A 21,309-nucleotide genomic window follows, 5' to 3' on the forward strand; every position below is an offset into this window, starting at 1 on the left:
GCAGAGGTTGCTTTATTTCCTCTTTGGCTAAAAGGTTTTATGGTACCAGTTTAGTCTAAAGGGGCAAGTTTTCTGAAGGACCAAAAGTTAGGCCTCAGGCCAAACCTTTAAATGCACGAAATTAATAACTTACAATTTACACAGGCATCAAACATGAGCTGAGAAAACAACTCACTGGCTTGTTTGGATTTTGTACAAAACATGTATTAAACTGAAGAGAAGCAACAAAAGGAGGAGTGTTTTCACTCAAAAGGGACGAGCTGACGGACTGACCTGCTGATCTTATCGGTACAGGACATGGTGATGAGCTGCTCGCCCTGTAAAACGCCGTCCCACGTCTGCACCATCCCCCGACATCGCACCGGCACCGTCCCCTCCCCTGACTCGATTTTGGTCCTTAGGTGGCTGCGGTGCTTTCTCATGAGGTGTCTGCTGCTGTGAACTGAGAAGGGAAAATCAGCCTGAGATTCATCACTCCACATTATGTCATATCTCATTACACGGCTGTGCTGGAAACCCAATTCAATTATCCAATAATGAAGTCTGTTATTTCTAAATAACACAAAGCAGATCTAATCATGTCAACCAGCAGCTAGAATTCATTCTGAAGATTTCTGATCAAATTAACTGAAGATATAGAATCAGATGAAAAATAGTCGAGCGTTTCTATTATATTTTAATCAAATGACAGGCGGCGTTTGCAGTGGAGGATAAAATCTGTAATTTCTCTGCGAGCAGAAGTTTAAATGAGGTCAACAGCTTCATTTAGGGAATTAAATCTTTTATCTCAGGACGGCTGGCTGTCTAATTGTTAATGAAGGAAGTGTTTGACTGATTGTTGCTGGATGAGGGGGATGAAGATGATGAGGATGATGAGCTGTCTGCAGTTTGGAGACGAAGTGAAGACACTTTTTGTTCTGATGCACACTTTGATAACTTTATATCAGACACACTGACACATGACTGACAGTATGACCCCGTGTCTCTTTAACCCTTTGATTTAAAGTATGTAACCACAGATGGTTTATGAGGGTTAGTGAAGGAACAGGGGCTGCACTGGTTCACACTGTTGCCTCACAGCAAGAAGGTCACCAGTTCCTGGTTCAGGCAAGGAGAGCCTGATGAGCATATTTCAACTGAACACAGAAGTGTTCAGTTGAAATATGCTCATCAGGTTATTTTTTGACTCTAAATTGCCCGTAGGTGTGAATGTGCATGTGAGAGGTTGTCCGTCTCTGTGTGTCAGCCCTGTGATTGACTGCAGACCAGTCCATGGTGTTCCCTGCCTCTCGCCTAAAGAAAGCTGGCATAGGTTCACAACCTTGAACAGGATAAGCAGTAGAAGATGGATGGCTGGATGAAGGAACAGTTTCTTAAGGGTAATATTCCTTTAAAATATTGTAACACAACAGGAAACCTTTTTGCTTTTAATACCTGGATATTAGTCTGATCTGTGGATACAGCTCACTTCTCAGTGACAAAGGTATTAGAATTAAATGATATGTGCACTGCAAAAACTGAAATCTTATCAAGTGTTTTTGTCTTATTTTCAGTAGAAAATTCCTGTTTAGACTCAATATGAGCCAAATTCACTTGACCAATCCAGAAAAATGTCTTGTTTAAAGTTATTCAAGGAAAAAAACGAGGTCTGAATTGCTCATAACCAGTAAAAAAATCTGCCAATGGAACAAGAGAAAAGTGACTTGTATTAAGACATTGTTCTAGTCTCAAGGAAATTTTCAAGCAATTTTTTCTTGTTCCATTGGCAGATTTTTTTTTACTGGTTACAGGCGATTTAAACCTCATTTTTGTACTCTGATAACTTGAAACAAGACATTTTTCTGGATTGATAAGTTGAAAGTGGCTCATATCGAGTATAATAAGACAATTTTTACTTAAAAAATACAAAAACACTTGATAATATTTCAGTTTTTTGCAGTGTGTGCATCTCTGAAAGTGCACTGTTGAACTATGGGTATATTTTTAAAGGTCCCATGTTATGCAAAAATCACTTTACTAAGTCTTTTAGTGAAATTTGTAGGTCTTTGGCTTTCCTCCCAGCCCACAAAATGTGACCTGATTGGTCCACTGGAGCAGATACCCCCGCACCCCCTCTCTGCCCACTCCCTTCCCCGCTGCTCGAAAGATTCATGCTGAAGTTGAAGGGCCATCACTGCTTTGTTTTTGGTTGTAAACAGCCACATAGTTCTATGCACAAGCTTCCCATCTCAGAAGAAGACGAGACTAAATGGCTAGAGTTCATTTATCAAGGAAATGTGCCAGCTACACTCAGTAAAACTGTTCATGTGTGTGCTAGTCACTTCACGGCCGACTGCTTTTCCAACTTTGGACAGTACAACAGAGGGCTAGCGAAAAGACTGGTCCTGAATCCAGGCGCATTACCAACTGTGAAGGGAGGTTCTGCTGGGCCTGCTGCCCTGTCTTTCTGAGCCTTTCACTCACCCATTCACACACATGCATACACATACATACACACACATACACATACACATACATACTCCTACACCTTCATATATACATTCACACTTTAAACATAAACAGGGGAATGTTATTTTAGTATGTTATGTTATGTTATGTTATGTTATGTTATGTTATGTTATGTTATGTTGAGTTTAGGGGTTAAGGTTATCTGTAACTTATTTTGGATTAAGGATTGGCCAATTAGTTTATTCATCAAATTCATTTTCTTCTGTTGTTAACGTTAATCCATCATTACATTTTTTCCAATAGTGTTCCTTTAAGTTACAGGATGTTAATGGGGGAAAGTTTGGTTACCGGTGTGTTTTCTTTTCGTGAGTGCGGGGTAATCAGTGGCACCTGAGGGGAAGGTAGTAAAAGGTGTGGCATGGCAGAGAGTGAGGAGACCTCTCCAGAGCCTAGGACTGGAGAGACGAGTTGGGAGGTGTCTCCGTGAGGAGCTCTCCTTCAAAGTGTTGCTTTGTCATTTAAATCATGTTTGGAAAATAAAAAGAAATATATTTTTGCTAAATCTTGGTCCGTCTGGATGCTCTCTGGGACAAGTGGTGGCAGTGGTTTTGGGAACGACAGTGCGCAACAGAAAAACGCACAAACAATGGAGCCCAAGGAGATGCTGTCGATGACGGATCCAGGAGCAAAAACGCGGAGGGCTGTGAGACAGGCCGTGGAGCAAGGTGAAGCGGCACATGAGCTGCTATGGAGTGGTTTGGAGACGCCGCGGAGAGGCAAACCAAAAGGTACCGGGGCAGCGGAGTTGTTGGAGCAGCAGGACCCGCAACTCATGATGTTAGAGTTGGCGGATCTTTTGAAACGGACAATAAAACAAAGTGAGCAACGGGAGGAGAAACGTGAAGCCCGTTTGCAAATATTGGAAAAGACACTGATTGAACGTCAATCCAGCGCAGCTGCGTCTGGTGGAGATCACCGAGATGCAGTGGGAGGAGCTGTCGGCGGAGGCTCGACTCCTACGTCATTCACACTGCAGGTGATGGAAGAGGGCTCGACCCTCCCGACCAACCAGATGCCTCAGGAGAGAGTACCGGTGACGTTTCGGCCTGAGTTGTCACTACCAAAGCTCACGGAAGGAGACGAGATTGAACTTTATCTGTCAACTTTTGAGAGAATGGCTGTAACCTGTGGCTGGCCGAGAGCGGAGTGGGCAGTTCGTCTGGTTAGTTTGCTCACCGGAAAGGCGAGGGAAGCCTACGTAGCGATGGACATCGACTCAGTTCATGATTATGATCTCGTAAAACAAGCAATTCTGGCCAAGTATGAAATAAACAAAGACACATACCGACGGCGTTTCAGAGACGCGAGAGTGAAAGCCGGGGAATCTCCACATGAACTGTATGTGCGTCTGCGGGACATGGCAAAGAGATGGATTCCTCCGGAGGAACATACAGTGGAGACTGTGATTGATGTAGTGGTTTTGGAGCAGTTTCTTCACATGCTTGCACCGGAGATCAGAGTGTGGGTGCGGGAAAGAGATCCGAAGTCAGCGAGTGACGCTGCCCGGCTGGTGGAGATCTACATGTCGGCGCGTCAGGATCCAGGGACTTTCCATAGCGCATCGGATGGTGGTCCTGCTAGACCCGGTAAGTTTGGGATGCATACTGAAGTACTGCGTAAAGAAATTAGAGACCACATAAGTAAAAGTCATCCCCATACATTTCAGAATGACAAAAGGGAGATCCGTTGTTATTCCCCTTTACCCCGCCAGAAAGAGAGGTTGTGTGATGTGGAAGTGAATGGTAAAGCGTTCAGAGCTTTGATTGATACTGGCAGCACACAAACGCTGGTTAAAGGGGGGGTGGTTGGTATGGATGAGTATGGCTCCGAGAAGATTTGTCAATGAAACAGGAAAGGATTGGGATGCCTGGCTGCCATACCTCCTGTTTGCCTACCGAGAAGTGCCTCAAGCATCCACAGGATTTTCCCCCTTTGAACTGTTATATGGCAAGGCAGTGCGGGGGCCCCTGGATGTGTTGAAAGAGACTTGGGAGGAGCCAGCGACTGCCATGCCCAAAAATGTGATCTCTTATGTCCTCCAAATGAGAGATAAATTAGCCCAGTATGCAGTGATGGTGAAAGAGAACATGGCTGAAGCCCAAAAAGCCCAAAAGGGATGGTATGACCGCCACAGCAGAGAGAGGGAATACGCACCTGGCCAGAAGGTGTTATTGCTGCTGCCCTCTTCAGAGCATAAGCTGTTGGCTAAGTGGCAGGGCCCATTTGAGGTGGTGCGCAAAGTGGGGCCTGTTACCTATGAAGTCAATCTAGAGGAGAAGGGGAGAGCCAATCAAGTGTTTCATGTGAACCTCCTCCAGGCATGGAGAGAGAGGAAGCAGACTGTGGGGCTGGTGCGTAGAGTGGAGGATGAGGAAACAGCAGAGGGATGTTTTCCTTCTGACAAAGAGGAGGAGTCCAAGCCAAACCTCAACCATCTGCCAGAGGAGAGAAGGGCTGAGGTTGAGCAGGTGTTGAATAAGCCAGGTTTGTTCACCAAGAAACCAGGGCTGACCACAGTGGTGGAGCATCACATTCATCTGCAGGACTCAAAACCAATCCGACAGCACATGTATCTCATTCCAGAACGGTTGATGGGTACACTAAAGGAGGAAGTGGAGGCTATGCTGCGGTTGGGGGTTATAGTGCCCTCAGAGAGTGCTTGGAGCAGTCCCCTGGTGCTCGTGCCAAAGAAAAGTGGAGAGATGCGGCCTTGTGTGGATTTCAGGAAAGTAAACAGTGTGTCCCGGTTTGACTGTTACCCACTCCCTCGCATTGATGACCTCTTGGACCGACTAGGCCCTGCCCACTTCTTGACCACATTGGACCTCAGCAAAGGTTACTGGCAGGTGCCGCTAGCTAAGCAGGCAAGACCGTTGACAGCATTCAGAACACCCTTTGGACTTTTTGAATTCACAACCATGCCATTTGGCCTGCAGGGGGCACCAGCAACATTCCAGCGTATGATGGACAAGGTTTTACAGGGATGTGAGGAGTTTGCTGCTGCGTACTTAGATGACGTGGTTGTCTACAGTCGTTCATGGAAGCAGCACCTGCAACACCTTGACGCTGTCTTGGAGCGGATTCAACAAGCTGGACTGACGGTGCAGTGGCCCAAAAAGAGGTCCAGTACCTTGGCTACACCATTGGCCCCGAGGGATTGCGGCCCCAAGTGGACAAGGTGGCAGCAGTTAAGAACTGTCCAGTTCCTGGTACCCGGAAGGCAGTTAGGTCCTTTTTGGGCCTTATTGGCTGGTACCGTCGTTTTGTGCCAGATTTTGCTGACATTGCCTATCCACTGACTGAACTGACAAAAACAAAGGACAAGAAAGCCTTTCAGTGGACAAGGGAGTGTGAGGTGGCATTCCACAGACTTAAAGAAGTGATTTGCAACCACCCAGTGTTGGCAAGCCCGGACTTTACAAAAAACTTTGTGGTTCAGACTGATGCTTCTCAGGTGGGGCTTGGGGCTGTGTTAGCACAGGGAGAGGCAGGACAGGAAAGGCCAGTACTTTTTATCAGCCGCAAGCTAAAGTCCCATGAAATGAGGTATTCTGTGGTAGAGAAGGAGTGCCTGGCTCTTAAATGGGCCTTAGAGAGCTTAAAGTACTACCTTCTGGGACGCCATTTTGTAGTTGAGACGGATCACAGAGCTCTGCGGTGGTTGATGCAAATGAAAGACTCCAATGATCGCATCACCAGGTGGTACGTGGCCCTTCAGCCTTACAGTTTTGTGATCAGACACAGGTCAGGATCATCCAATGTTGTGGCTGATTATTTATCTCGTCACCCAGGTTCCGACTCAGCTGACGGGGTGGGAAATGTGAAGGGAGGTTCTGCTGGGCCTGCTGCCCTGTCTGTCTGAGCCTTTCACTCACCCATTCACACACATGCATACACATACATACACACACATACACATACACATACATACTCCTACACCTTCATATATACATTCACACTTTAAACATAAACAGGGGAATGTTATTTTAGTATGTTATGTTATGTTATGTTATGTTATGTTGAGTTTAGGGGTTAAGGTTATCTGTAACTTATTTTGGATTAAGGATTGGCCAATTAGTTTATTCATCAAATTCATTTTCTTCTGTTGTTAACGTTAATCCATCATTACATTTTTTCCAATAGTGTTCCTTTAAGTTACAGGATGTTAATGGGGGAAAGTTTGGTTACCGGTGTGTTTTCTTTTCGTGAGTGCGGGGTAATCAGTGGCACCTGAGGGGAAGGTAGTAAAAGGTGTGGCATGGCAGAGAGTGAGGAGACCTCTCCAGAGCCTAGGACTGGAGAGACGAGTTGGGAGGTGTCTCCATGAGGAGCTCTCCTTCAAAGTGTTGCTTTGTCATTTAAATCATGTTTGGAAAATAAAAAGAAATATATTTTTGCTAAATCTTGGTCCGTCTGGATGCTCTCTGGGACACCAACCATCCGCCAACAAACCTCGGACCCTGGAATGTGAGTATTTTAAATGCTGTGTGCTGTGGAGCAGATGTAAGAGCTTTTCCTCAGTGTCCCCCTGTCTCTGTGTTAGCTTCAGGATGCTAACTTTAGCTGCAGTTAGCCTGTTGTTTTAGTCTTCGCTGTTTTCTAAACATTGCGCACTCGGACCTTGTGGCTCTCAGTGACGCGGTAGAGTGGGGCGGTATCAGCAGTGGATTATTTACATTTGAAGGTCACACCCTCTAAATCAAAGCGTTCTGAACAGAGGGGCTATGAGAGTCTGGAAACAATGCTGCTGTGCTTGATTTATTGGCTTTTTGGACCAATACATGTTACTACCATTTCATGCAGACATCAATGATCCATATTAAACTGCAGAAAAGGAGCACAGTATGGGACCTTTAAAATCTGAAGAGTAAGACAGAAGATTTCCCAGAGGTGTGATCATTGCAGGTTTTGTTTTTCATGTTTTAGTGAGTTTTAAAAATGGATATGTCTGTATCAGGGATACTGAGGACATGCTGTTAATCACTGTTTTTGTTTTAATAACCTCATTTTTCTTCAAGCTTTAACTCTCCCTCCTTCTCTCCATGGCTGCTGCTCTGGCTGATGTGACAGCAGCTAAAATTTAAGCCTTGACTTCCAACTCAGACGTGTTTAAGAACAGTCAGGGAAGGGTAGTGTATAATTTTCTAATCTCTGAGAGCGCACAGCAGAACAGTTAAAAGGTTTAATGACCAAAAATGCCAGGTTCAAAGACATCTGCCCCCCTCCCCCCTCCATCTTCACTGGTTTAATGAAAGCCTAAATATGTTTTGTATGTGTGTGGAGCTTAATAACAGAGTGATAGAAAGAGAGGAGTAATGAATATATAAGTTTATATATACATTAGGCCAGATAACATTTCTAGGCTGGTAGGCCAGGAAACGCTTAAACCATTTATTTTTTAGTGGGTAAGCAACAAAATGTCATTTAGTCAGCACAGCTTGGCTTAGATGGGATGTGACAGGAATGGATGCTTGACTCTGCTTGAAAAATTAAAGATGTGAACTGGTTTCAAGAATATATGACCTGAGAAATTCTTTAACCGACTGAAATAAGAGGATAATATGAGAAGTGAGGCTGTTACATAAAACTATGGATAATCAGATTAATATTGCAGGGTCATTCTGCCAACTTCCTCATCTGAAAATGACTCAGTTTCTACTTTCTTTAAATGAATTGGGCAGATTAAAAAAAAAAAAAAAAAAAACGCTGTTTTTTAATCTGCATCTTAACACAACAGTCATAGCTTTGTCAACTGAAAACAATCTGCAGATTATTTCATGATAAATATGATTTCTAGTGGCGTTCTTGGACAATATATTTCAAATACAGCTAAGTGACTGAAGTTATGCATCATCATTATATGTTTCATAAAAACAGCTATTCTCACAGGTTTTTTTTAAACTGTTTTTTCGTATAAAATAAAAACAGCTTTGTGTCTTACGGTCTGCGGTGATCTCGTAGGGCGAGTTGAGCCTCCCGTCCCCACACGGCGACGTGCTAATGTACATGTGAAAATGGACGTTGTCTCTCAACCTGAAGCCGCACTCCTTGTGTCGCACAAATATCGACTCCTCCCAGTCCTCTGGCCTTTTACTTCAGCAGAGAAAGAGAAAAAGAAAAGAAAAAACAAGCAGGAGGGTGACTGATGAGAAAGGTAACACCATTCATCACAGCTCAGGAAACAGATTTCCTCTTTTCCTTTCCAATGATGGAGTGAGGCAGCGGAGAGAGATGGACACTGGGCCTCTCTCTGACCAGAGTCCATTCACTTCCTGTCAGAAAGGCTCACAGACATTACTCAGGCAGTCTTTATGTCTCAAAGGAAAACAGGGAGTGTGAGTTTAACCCATAGTAGACACCTTCAGAGTGAAACCATCGAGATGACGCAGGAATCGTCTCAGTTAGGACTGTGATGAGTAAAGAAGAATCAGGAATGAATGAGCTCCATAGAACAAATTAAAGGGGGCGTATCAAGACAGGTTTCCTCGTCCAGCTTATATTATAACTGAAGCCTTTTGTGAGAGGGGACAGTTTAGTTAAAACTCTTTGTTAAGGTGGCTGGATAGGCAAAAAAAGGTAATTCTGACTACATTTTTAGATCAGTCAATTAGTCCTTTACTGTATAAAATTTGATACTTTTTGAAGGTTTTTAAATTTTTGAATTTGAAATTATAGTTGAATACCTTAACATATTCCTGAGGAACCACACCTAAAATACTGACCACACTCATTTCAAGGTGATTTAAAATTAGATTACACACTTAAGAAGGAATCTCAAGAAAGAAACATGCTACATCCTTCAAATTACACTTAAAAAATCATGAAACCCAGACCTGTGCAAGCTGCCACTCAGCTTATTACTGCACTGATTTGGATTTTAATCCTGTTACAAAATGACTACTCCAAATTGTATGTTAATCTGTCGTCAAAAAAAGCCCCTTTATTCCAGTGTCTCTGCAAAACCCTAATTGAAGCTCCTTAGTTGTTTTTACCTGCACTTTGAGGCTTCTCTACTTTTTTTTTCTCTTTACATTAATGATTAATTCTGTCATGGTCAGGCTTCCTTCCTTTCCTGCAGTGGTAACCAGGGGCACTTCCAAGTTATCCCAAAACTGAAACAGGAGTTTGTGTCTCATCGGTGAAGTGGCCAACTGCTGAGAAAGTGTCCAATTCTACTTTTGGTGTGCCTGTGTGCGTTTCTTTTGAAATGAGGCTCTTTGATCACTTGCTCTGGACTTGGAAGGAAATCTGACACGAAATATCGATTCTTTTGCTCAAAATGGATGTGTAAACAATGCTGGTTTTCATAGAAACTATTTAGAACCATAGACTGTATATAGAGTGGACAGTGTGGTTTTGAAGCCAAAACTCCCCCGTCACAGGCGCAGCCATTGTAGCAGTTGTGCAGCCAGAGTCTGCGCAGTAGAGCCTGTGAGGGATTCTGGGAGAATCTGAGTGGAGCTGGGTGACGAAAATTATACATTTATTTTTTCTATCGAGGGTCTAACCACTTCTTGACTCTACCTCCTGACATATTTTACAATCCCCCTAAAAATACACAAGAACAGCAGTTGTCAATCATCGTTAAACATAATGTAAAACCTTGTTTTTAACCTCTTATAACCAATGAAAACAAAACTTTTCAGAAAAGAGGACTTAAATACAATGCAGCCAAATGGTATCTTTAAATAACCACAGCAATGAGAAACATTTCCACAAGGTGTATTAATTTTTACAGTTTGACCACAGCCCATCTGGAATGACTGGAGAGTTGGATTTTTTTTTACCTATACAGCAGCCAGCCACCAGGGGGAGCAATTTTCATGGCAACCTCACTTAGAGAGCAAGATGACGTCTTTTTTTTTTTTTTGCAGTCTATGTTTAGAATGCTAAATACAACTAAAAAATTTGTGATACTCTGAATAACTTTCTTAAAAAGTACACTAACTAAACATGTTGAAATGGCTTCTACCAAAAATATGACTTTTCTCTTCACTTTTTCTCTCTCTGTATGTTTGTGAATGTGACTGAGGTGATGATAACATGCTCTGTTAGCTAAACACAACGAACGCAGGATTACAGAAACCAGTTAGCTTAGGAGCTAGCGACAGTGATACCTACTGTCAATTCTTCTGTTGTAGGGCTGTGATCCACCTCTTCCTTTTCATTTCTTCTGGCACATTACTGAAAGTTACTTTTGACCTGTCTTGACTTTCAGCACATTTTACTGCTCAACAGGAGAAAATCTTGGTTGAATATGTAGATATGTGGATACCAGTTTTCATTTGGCATCGACTTACAGTGCGTGACATTCTCCCCCGCTGAAGTCTGGGTGGTTGGTCGTATATGAAGATGTTGCATTCAAAAGATCAGCAGTGTGTAAAAAGGAGCATATTCACACTGCTGGGTACTTTTTGGTGGAAGCTGTAACTCTTGGAGCTCTTTAGAAAGAGCTAACATCCGTCACAGTGTCACATTTAGCTCATTTGGCGTCACGCAACAGGTTTAATAACCTGGACAAGCAACACAACAACTGCACATTGAGACTGACTGACAGGTACAGACAAATCTGTGTTAAACTTTGACTCATAGTGGATCAAAGGATGTTTTTCAATTTGTGGAAACAGTCTCAACCATGACATAAAATTACTGGATAGATAAAACCTTTACATCTCTCTCTGATTTTAATTTCAATAGGAAAAAATATTCCAACCTTAAAGATTATAGTTACACAAATTACTGCCCATTAATTTTAAGATGGAGCAGTGAGTCTCATAAATTTTGATTTGCATCTATCATTTGATTCCTATGTTTGCGTTGTGGCTGACGACGTGTGTTGTCTCTAAATTTAACTCACAAATCTAGGTCACTGTAAATGCAACAAGCACGAAAACTTTTATGCCTCAAATATAAACACACACACACACGGTTTATTAAGCTGTGCATCACAGAGCAGACCTGACGACAATCCTAATGTAAGTTCTCCTTTGTCTCAGATGTCCTTTCAGTGGGTGTAAATATGGCAGTCCTGGCATTTTGTTTGGTCATTTCATTATGAGTTATCTTTCCCATTAGCTGTTTTATTCAGCTGCAAAGTCTCTACCTGCCACCCGACGCAGGGCTAAGACAAAAAGTCAGAGCTGTGTATGCAAATATGACATTCAAAGATGGAGACTTTAGGCCACTAATCTGATGAATCAGCCGTGCTCCCAGGTTCTTCAGGGAGCCTAAAAACATAATATATGCTTACAGGCCGCAGGCAGTGGAGTCAAAGCTCATCAACACGCCTCCTGATACTGCTTAAACCCTGGGTGGGAGCAGAGGTTACAACAGCACACAGAGAAGATACACTTAAAACAAACAGTCCATTTAAACCCCGAAGTCAACCAGATAAGTGTGTGATAATATGCTTAGTTAGCCACTGAGAAGCAGGCACATATGGCTCGTTGGTTATTAAAAAGTCTCCTGTGAGATGGAGCAGAAAGGTTTCCATGGGGCTTTTTGTTCAGGAGAGATCAGGCTTTGACTCTGCAGTAGGAGGTCACAATAAACACGATATTTAACTCCATTAGGCAAACTGTAAGACAGACTTTATTGTACAGCCGTTGATGGAGTGAGCAAACTGCAGCTCAGGCCAATGATTGGTGAAATGACTTTGACTCACTTTACAAAGTGTTGTGTCAGTAAATCTCAAACCCTCTACATCAGCTTAAGACTGTACAGTAACAATTCAAAGACATTTTGAGTATGTTGATATAAAACATAAGACTACAGAAAGGAAAACTTATTCCAGATCTTTACCTCAAGAAGAGTTCGAGCTGAGAGTAGAGGAAGCGTAGCAGCGCTCTGCGGGCCGTGACCTCAGCGTGACAGTCGTTGACCACCTGTCCCTGGTCGCTCAGGTACTCCCCGTTGATACACTTTGTCCCTGTGGATAGCGCCACCACCTGGGCGTGCCTCAGGTCAAGACCTGTGCAACAAAAACACACAATATGTTCACCTTAATGTTACTGTCTTACAGCAGAGGCTTTAAAGCAACTTTAACTGTTTAATACTTCATTCATGATTTTCGAAGACATTTTTTTTCTGCTGGGACAGAAATTTAATATTACACAAAGTAATCCATGTGAGAGTACAACACATTAATACACCAAGGTGGCTCAAGGATAGCCAGAAAATCAGAAGAAAGGCATCTCTGATTTTTATTTTCATATTCATATCCAGTCATAATCAGTAAAGTTTTATTTGCAAAGTGGACGGGCCAAAGAGCAAGATCGCGAGTACAAGAGGCCGAAATGAGCATCCTCCACAGGGTGGCCGGGCTCTCCCTTAGAGATAGGGTGAGAAGCTCGGCTATCCAGGAGGAGCTCGGAGTAGAGCCGCTGCTCCTCCATGTTGAGAGGAGCCAGATGAGGTGGCTTGGACATCTGATGAGGATGCCTCCGGGACGCCTCCCTGGTGAAGTGTTCAAAGCATGTCCCACCGGGAGGAGACCATGGGGTAGACCCAGGACATAGCGAGGAGACTACATCTCTCAGCCTGGGAATGTCTTGGGATACCCCAGGAAGAGCTGGACGAAGTAGCTAAGGAGAAGGAAGTCTGGGCTTCCCTGCTTAGGCTGCTGCCCCCGTGACCTGACCCCGGATAAGCGGCAGAAGATGGATGGATGGATGGAAGTGGATGGGTCTTGTCTAACTTTGACATGATCTCACTTATAACCTTCAAACAAACCAAAGACAAAGTCACACACAACTGGATTGTACAGCATCAGTTTAGTTGATTTATCCGTTTTTCATTATCTAAGGTTGTCCTGACCTGTCATGAATTACTCACACACTTGACCCTGGTTGATTCTCCTCACTCCATATATCCCTCATTCAGGACCACTCACCCCTAAAATAACAGTCACTAATCTAAATAAAATAACTTTATAGTGTGGTATAAACCTTTTAAAATAAAGTTTAACTTTCTAGCACATTAGCCATACTAAATTTAAATAAACGCAATAAAATGCATCCATAACTTTGATGAGTGGCTGAACGATTCGCTGGGGACAGACCATCAAACAAGGCGGTAAAGTTCTTTCTGCTCAAAAGGTGAAAAGAAAAAGAAACCCGAGAGAAGAAAAGGTTAAAAAGGTCAGTCTGACGGATAACTTTGGGTTATTTTTATAACCACATTCTCTGAGTAGCATGAGTGAGCATCTCTTCAGAAGCTGCTATCACAGCACAGCAGCCAGGATTAGCTCGATCCAAAGAGTGAGGAAAGAGGAGGGGGGAGAGACCTTCCACCTTCAAACTGGGCTGAAACCATGCCTTTAAATCCAGCCCCATACTGGAGAGGAGTCATCCCAAATAGAGTGAAAGAAGGACACTTATTGTTCATATTTATGAGTCAGCTTTGGTTTAACGTGAATGCTTCAGGAGTTTGTCATTGACCTATGTGGGGAAATAGTGAACATCAAGGAGAGCTCCTCATCTTCTGAGGATAATCTCTGGATTGTAGGTGACTAACTATTCTTCAGGTAATCTGGTGCAAAGAGGAAGCATGATCTTCTTTCTTGGCTCCTTTGTCGGTGCTCATGTGATAAAGACCAAACCACCATCATTTTCTTTCTTATTCCACCCAACCAATCAGCATTAAGAGTTGGTGGCTCAGCCTCTCTGATTCTGCACAAACTGTGGTGTCTGATACAAAAGTCCCAATCAAGCTTCCAGTGGACATATTTTCCTGTTTGATTTCTTAAAGTTATGTATAAAGCTGGAATGGTCACTGTGTGATTGTTTAACACTGTTTTCTTTAAAAATGTTGTGCTAATATGTCTCAAGTCTTTAACTTCTGACACACAGAAATAAGACTTCTGGACATGCTGAGGGGAGCAGCCAAACAGCAACATGGAGGGCCCAAAGTTCAGAGCTTCTTAAATCATATCTGAGTGTTTAAAGACTGCTGAACCTGTAAAACAAAGAGGAGATGCTGTAGTGTTTATGGTTTCTTATACAGAGTATTATTGGCTAAATCTAAAGAGGAGGAGACACTACTCTGTCTTGGTTCAATCCAATTCTGTCCGACACACCATGTCAGTATCTTCCAACCTGGGCATGAGCTCTGTGAGACACCTAAAGAAATAGTACAAGGACAAACTGAAGTCCTCCTGTCTCTAGTTGGTTTTCTTGGTAAGAGGAGACATTCTCAATGAGGATTCAGGTCTGTGCGGGGCCATGTGAGCCCCAGACTGACTGACAGATAGACTGAGATGGTGCAGAGAAGAGGGGGGGGGGGGGATCAGCACGTTAACAGCATGCCATTCCTTCCTCTGCTGCCACAAATCTCTCTCATCGCTCTGAAAGTCAGGCTTCACTGGCTCCTGGCAGACCTGCAGGCACCGCCGGCCCGGCACATGAGCTTTTATCAGCTTCGGCCCAGATGGCACTGCGGCGGTGGAGTCCTGACACCTCCACTGATGAGGAATAGGAAGGAGGGCAGGGGAGGAAGAAGTTAAGGAGGGACGTGTGTGTGTGTGTGTGTGTGTGCGTGTGTGTAACTGAGATGACACTTTGGTTATAAGAAAATAAGTCTGGTCAGGTGAAAAAATATTTCAACTCTTGAAACTTGATCACTGAAAAAAAAAAGAATTTGGCTATGAAAAAGAGTGTTGAGTGGATCTTTAGTTATTTATTTATTCTGAAAAAATCTGAGACTCTAATTTCTGTTTGTGCCATAGGGTTTATCAAAAATCAAAGACTGTAGAAAACATGTCTTTACTCTCCCATTGGTTCCCAGAGAGGTGATATGAAGCTAACCAGTGTCTGTCAACATATTGGAAAAACTGACTGACAAACTTTCAACCAATCCAGAAACAGAGGAAGAGAAAGAGTTTGAGTGGCCTCGAACATCGACATCACATCCTTCTGTCAGTCAGATTAAACAGTCTCTTTATTCTGCAGATTTCTGTGAAACTCTTTGTCAAGAAACAGATGTTTTATAAAAGAAACTGAACTGCTGACTTTAGGCTTGATTCACAAAAGGACCACGTTGCTTTTTCATCTGCTAAATAGGCAAATAAGAGAGAAAGACACAGTCTAATTCAGTGGCTCTCAAAAGAGGGTCTGATACGGGGTCACAAAATACCTTCCAAAATCAAGGACTGCTCATAATTGCATATTTCACCTGTTATACAGGTAAAAACCAAAATAAGGGTTTTATCTTATATCAAACTATGTTAACAGAAAATTTTGGATTTGTTTCCCACATTTCTTTGTTGAAGATTTCAGAGGTGGCTAAACCAGGATTACGACGGTATGACAATAGGAATAGTAAATTTTAGAAAGTAGTTTGATATTGGAACTTTGAGAGAATTTTGTCTCTTTAATCCTTTTCTGTTTTTTTTTTTTTTTTTTTTTTTTTGCCTGACTTTGGATTGGCTCTTAGTGTATTTTCATACTATGGCATAGAATTGCATACGGATTGTATGGACGTGTACAAAGCCATCTCAAATGATGGCTGAAATGTCCCCACCAATATTAGGGTTATAGAAAAAAAAACCATCTCCTAAGTCCCAATGAGGCCAAATACGTCTTTGAGGCCAGTCTTTTTTCTTTCTTTTTTTGGCTTAGCTCCCTGTAAGATGGAGATGTTGTTTCACTTGCAGGTTCCTACAGTGTTGACAGAGGAGGTTCAAACTGTTCTCGTACTGTCATGTCTGAGGATGTCGGGCAAAAAAAGAAGGGTGGAAGACAAAGTTGAAATTACCTAAAAAAATGTCCTCCCTCCCACACCATCATTACACTACTTCTATGTTTCCACCAATGTCAAAATACAACCACGGCTTCCTTCCTAAGGCAGGGGGTCTCCGGTTTGTGGCACTGATCCAAATCACAGAGCACATGGGAAGGGTTAAATAGACCACAAACAGATCAAATACTGTCTCTTCTTTGATCTGATGCTATTTGCATTAATGAGACAGGGAATCTGCACTTTTAGATGCAGATGAATCACGTTGTGATTACAGTTTTATAACGGATATCAAGCTTGACCTTCCTGTAATTGAATAACCTAAAAGTACAGCAAACATTTTTTTTGCCCATTGTTTTCTACATTTCTCTTTATCATAATCTTGTATTATAAAATAGAAACAATCTAAATGCATGCTTATTGTCATATTTTTTTAATGCTGTCAATGTGACTGTATAGGCTGATAGTTTTCAAGAAATATATCCTGGACAAGAGCAAACTGCAGAAACCACAGGGAGTTTTGCATCTCAGTATCTCTGTTTGTAAAGCGGGTCTTGAGATGGAGCAGACACAAGTTTGACACAGTTCAAGAGTCAAAAAGAAAAATGGGTTGCTTTCCTTTCTGGGAATTTTATCAATTGATTTACCAACATTTTACTATTTTCACAACTTTTGTGTTGTAAACAGGTCATAAGCATGTGAACAGCTCTGAAGATTTATTTGTAACTATGAAATTATCAAACAAACGTGTTTATAGTTGAACATTTTTTTTATCAACCAGCAATAATCTTTAAAAGCACCATAAACATCTTTTTCTGTAAATATCCCTCACTCAGGTTGTGGACTGAGGTATCGTAAATGCAGGATGTTAAACCAACTGTACGACTTCAGAGTGAGCACTGTAAAATAATGTAGGTCTGCAGTGCCTTATCATCTCTGTATCATGAGTTAAATGATCAGTATTCCCTGTCGGCCGTGCCCCCCACACTCCTTCTCTGTTACAAAGCAAGTTCAAAAAGGTAACAGACTCTCCCAATTTCATTCTTGTGCTTTTCTCCGCCGTTCCACTTTGCGATTGTTTAGATCAATTTTGCAGTGGATAATTTCTGCTGCGATGCTCACTACCCTGCCATGAAATTGGCAGAGAGGTTGCCTTCAGTTTGCAGGAGAGACGAGAAGAGGAGGAGGAGGTGGAGGAGGAGAGGGAGGAGGAGAGGGAGGAGGAGGATAGATGAATGAAAGAGAGACACACACAGACGAGACGGAGAGCCCCACCGGCTGTTTTTAAACCAGGAATAATCAGCTGCAACACACACACTCACACACACACACACACATACACAGGGTCAAAAGGAACAAGGTAGAGCAGAGTCAAAGGCCTGAGGCTCTCTGCACACACAGATACATCTGTTGCTAGTGATTCAAGATGTCACACCGCGGGATAACAGCACTGTCAGGAAGGATGTACATCACACACTGAGACCTGGAAACACTCTCTGTGTAACAACACTGTTCACTGCACAATACTGTCAACAGCCTTTAACAGGGAGACAAAGCACACACCACTTCACTCAGCCAGCTCAGCAGGTAAACAGTCTGAGGGTTGACTCTCCTCTCAGGTGAAAACAGGTGATTTTTTCAACAGTATTTATGACCTCTATCAGACTGAAGTGAGTAAAACTAATTACAGGGCGGATTTTGTTTGACCAAAAGTGCAAGCAAAACAAAAGCTCTCAAATTCAACTAGTTACTGCCACAAGATCAGAGGGGGTGCCATAATCAAGTGTCACAAAGACTTACTCACTGGAGCTTTAATTCGGAGAGAATACTGGGATTTTTTCTGAGAAGGTGAAGCAGCAAAGAAGTCACCCACCCTGGTTTTCTGAATCCGTTCTCTGTCACTCCGGTAATCCTCTGCTATTTTATCAATTTTTTATCTGCTGCTTTCACAGCCTCAGAGTCAACGAGTGAAAAAGCCTGAAGACTTTTTCAAAAAGATCTGAGATCACTGGAGTGAAACAGAGAAATCTGAAATCATTTTGCAACCAACAAATCCTCCAGAAGGCAGCAGGAGATTTTTAAAGTTTCTTCTCAACATATTCCAAAAAGTTAATCTTTACTGTTTCCATCAAGACGTTTTTTTTTTTCTCTAACCTACTCCCAGAAATCATCAACTCCTCTGCAGAAAGACAACAGACATAATTCATTTTTTTCTTAAGACTTTGACAAAGAAAGTTATAAGTCTAGATTAACAGAATGAACTCTGTCTGCTTGTAAAACCTGAAATGTTTTAGCTCGAACCTTTTTCTCTCATGCATAAAGCATGAACTCATCATATTCATCAAATATCTCTGGCTCATATTACCTCTGTGTGATTCTGCCTAATGTTGCATCACTTCCACCACACAGCTCTGCCTGCATGTTGGCAAAATGTCCACACACTGCCAGACTGCCTCACACTACATTACCCATCTCTGAAGCAGACTGAGGGCCAGACGTTCAGGCTGTTACACCACACAGCGACGACTGAATTCATATTTGCTTTAATAGGCCAGGACACTGATGGACGGAGGAAACCAGGACTGAAGCAGGGAGGAAACTAAAGCCAACCAGAGAAGAAGATGATAACGTCTGGGTTTATAAACCTGTATGGGGAGGTATCAATGCTTTTAGGTTAATTGTCAAACTTGCGATTTGTAGTTTATGGTGCACAACTACTGTGTTAAATGTTTCGTTGCTCTGACTGGCCTGTTATAAATGTGACAGATAGAACGTTCTTCCAATCACCCGCTGAGTTTTTTTTTTAAAGGTTCCGCCCATCACAAACACCATCTGTGGAGTGTTTTACAAATGGATGTCAATAGGGTGACCATCTGAAAACCCTAAAACAGGACATCCTGACCCGCCTCTTGAGCCCTGTTTCCAAGAAGCGGTCCGGTTTAGATCAATACAGCTTGGTGTGGGTTGGCTTGGTTAAACCTGGTTCTGTTTGTGTTTCCACAGCCAACTGTGCTCCCTCATGGTAGGCGTCACAAAGTTGGATGCCAATACCTGCATCTATTAGATAACAGCAGGACGCCATGGCAGCATGACACAGTGTACCCTGCTAATAAAGAAGGAGACAAGCACGACAGAGTAAACAAAGAGCAATGATGGAAGACATCCAGCAATTTCGTCTTCTCTGTGATTGCCATGAGGTACTTGGTTACAAGGAACAATCAAGTTTCATTTCAGAGAAGACTGTGAGCCACTAGGAGAAATACAGCCGCTGTCGCACTGTAAGTGACAACAGTCTGCAGTGTTGTAGCTCCACCTTCCAGGACCAGATTGGTTTAGTTTGGAACCACTACGAAAAGGTCCCATAAGGTGGGAAGGCTGGTCTTGGTTATTTGGGGATCTGTCCAGGGATTGGTCAATGGAAACACCATAAAATGCGTGCTGTGCCGAGACAAACCAAATTGCGGCTCTAGAGATACATCAGGCTGTACAAAGAAGTTAGTCAGTTTAAAGGAGCTTTGACCTCACACAGCAGCCCTGCGCTTATTGGTGGCAATGTGGTTTTCAAAGTCTACAGAACGTTTATTTTCTACTGACACTAAGCCCCAGCTTTGCAAACAATACAGTACTTTTTACCGGTCACAGTAACGACAAAAAGGCATGTAATCTCTTGATTGGAAGGTTGGGTGTTTCACTCCCAGCTCCTGCAGTCACATACTGAAGTGTCCTTGGGCTGCTGGTCAGTGTGTGTGAACCTGGTGTGGATGGGTGAAAGGGACTAGCAGTAAAAGTGCTTTTAGAATAGAATAGAACAAGTACAACGAAATTGAAGTCACAGCAACAATCAAGAAAACAAAAGTAAGAAAGTGTATAGAAAGCGCAAAAAGGTCCATAAGAAAATAGATGATGACAGCTTGTCCATCATTGTCCAGTTCAGCCAGCCTCCACCTCCACAGGGTCCAGGACTGAGCTTCTTCAGCAGTCTGTTCAGTCTCTGTCTCCTGTATCCTGTCTGCTCACAGCAGGTGAAGCTCTTCCAATGCAGCGTTGGTGTCTGGTATTAGCTCTGTTAGCCATGTCTGTGAATAGCATGATGCTACTCTCAAAAATAACGAAAAAGATGAAAGAAAATTACAAGAACAGACAAAGAAGAGAGAGCTGCTGCAAAAGGCAGCCATAGCCAACAGGGAGGTGCCTGACCATTAGTGGTCAGAAAGACTGGAAATGTGCTTTTTGAGTGCAGGTACATTTATCATGTCTTATCTAACATTGATACTAATGTAAAATTTGTAACTACAATGTAGCTTTCTGTGGCTTTATCATGTTGTAAACATACGTCATGACCTATCTCCTGACACAAGTCCAGAGCACAGCGCCTCCCTTTGTCGACAGGGAGACCTTACACTATGAGGTAGACTGGTGAAAGAGCAACAAGCAGTCTGGTTTGGATCACTATAGTCTAGTACAGGATGGATCAGTAAAGCCTGGTCTTATTTGTGTATCTACATCCAATCATGCCCCCTTGTGCTAGGTGGTGTGTAAGCCAGATGCCGATAGCTGTGTCAGTTATGAAACAGCATGACGCCGTACCAGCGAAACACAGTGTACCCTGCTAATATATCCAAAAAAAAAGAAAAACACAACATAGTTCACACAGAGTGACGAAGAAAAAAAGACATCCAGCATTTTGTTTTCTTTGTAATTTCCATGTGGCTCTTTGTTAGACCGATCAATAGGCTGCAGTGTTGTAGCTCCACCTTCTGGGATCGGATCAGTTTAGTCTGGCACCCCTATGGAAGGGTCCCAAAAAGTGGGATGGCTTGTCTCGGGTATTTGGGGATCCGTCCGGGACTAGTCAGTGTAAATCCCACAGTACCAAGACACACCGAACTGAACCCCTTGGCTTTTGAGAAATTTGTCAGGCAAATATTTTAAAATTTCTAGGGTTTTCCCATACATGAACTCCAAAGTAGCTTTTTGTATTTCTCAAAGTTAGTGTGTTTGTTAAAATCTAAAAATATATTTTTGAAACATTTACAAAATACAACTTTATGCTTCAAGTTTAACAAC

The 21,309-nt window shown here is 42.6% G+C and overlaps 1 protein-coding gene across 2 annotated transcripts in view; it reads right to left on the reverse strand.

The window, feature by feature from the left end:
- The window catches only part of adarb2 (adenosine deaminase RNA specific B2 (inactive)), a 251,188-nt gene that overhangs the window by 20,399 nt on the left and 209,480 nt on the right, over positions 1 to 21,309 (reverse strand). For both annotated transcript variants that reach the window (XM_074692911.1, XM_074692909.1), the window contains exons 5-7: positions 12,310 to 12,478; positions 8,450 to 8,601; positions 274 to 442 (exon numbers count right to left, since the gene is read on the reverse strand). In XM_074692911.1, coding sequence (XP_074549012.1) covers positions 274 to 442; positions 8,450 to 8,601; positions 12,310 to 12,478 — 490 coding nt within the window. The remainder of the gene's footprint in view (positions 1 to 273; positions 443 to 8,449; positions 8,602 to 12,309; positions 12,479 to 21,309) is intronic.

The sequence above is a fragment of the Halichoeres trimaculatus genome, unplaced genomic scaffold (genome assembly GCF_033239565.1).
Source record: "Halichoeres trimaculatus isolate MK-OKI-2021-1 unplaced genomic scaffold, fHalTri1.1 fHalTri1_scaffold_18, whole genome shotgun sequence".
Classification (NCBI taxonomy): Eukaryota; Metazoa; Chordata; class Actinopteri; order Labriformes; family Labridae; genus Halichoeres; species Halichoeres trimaculatus.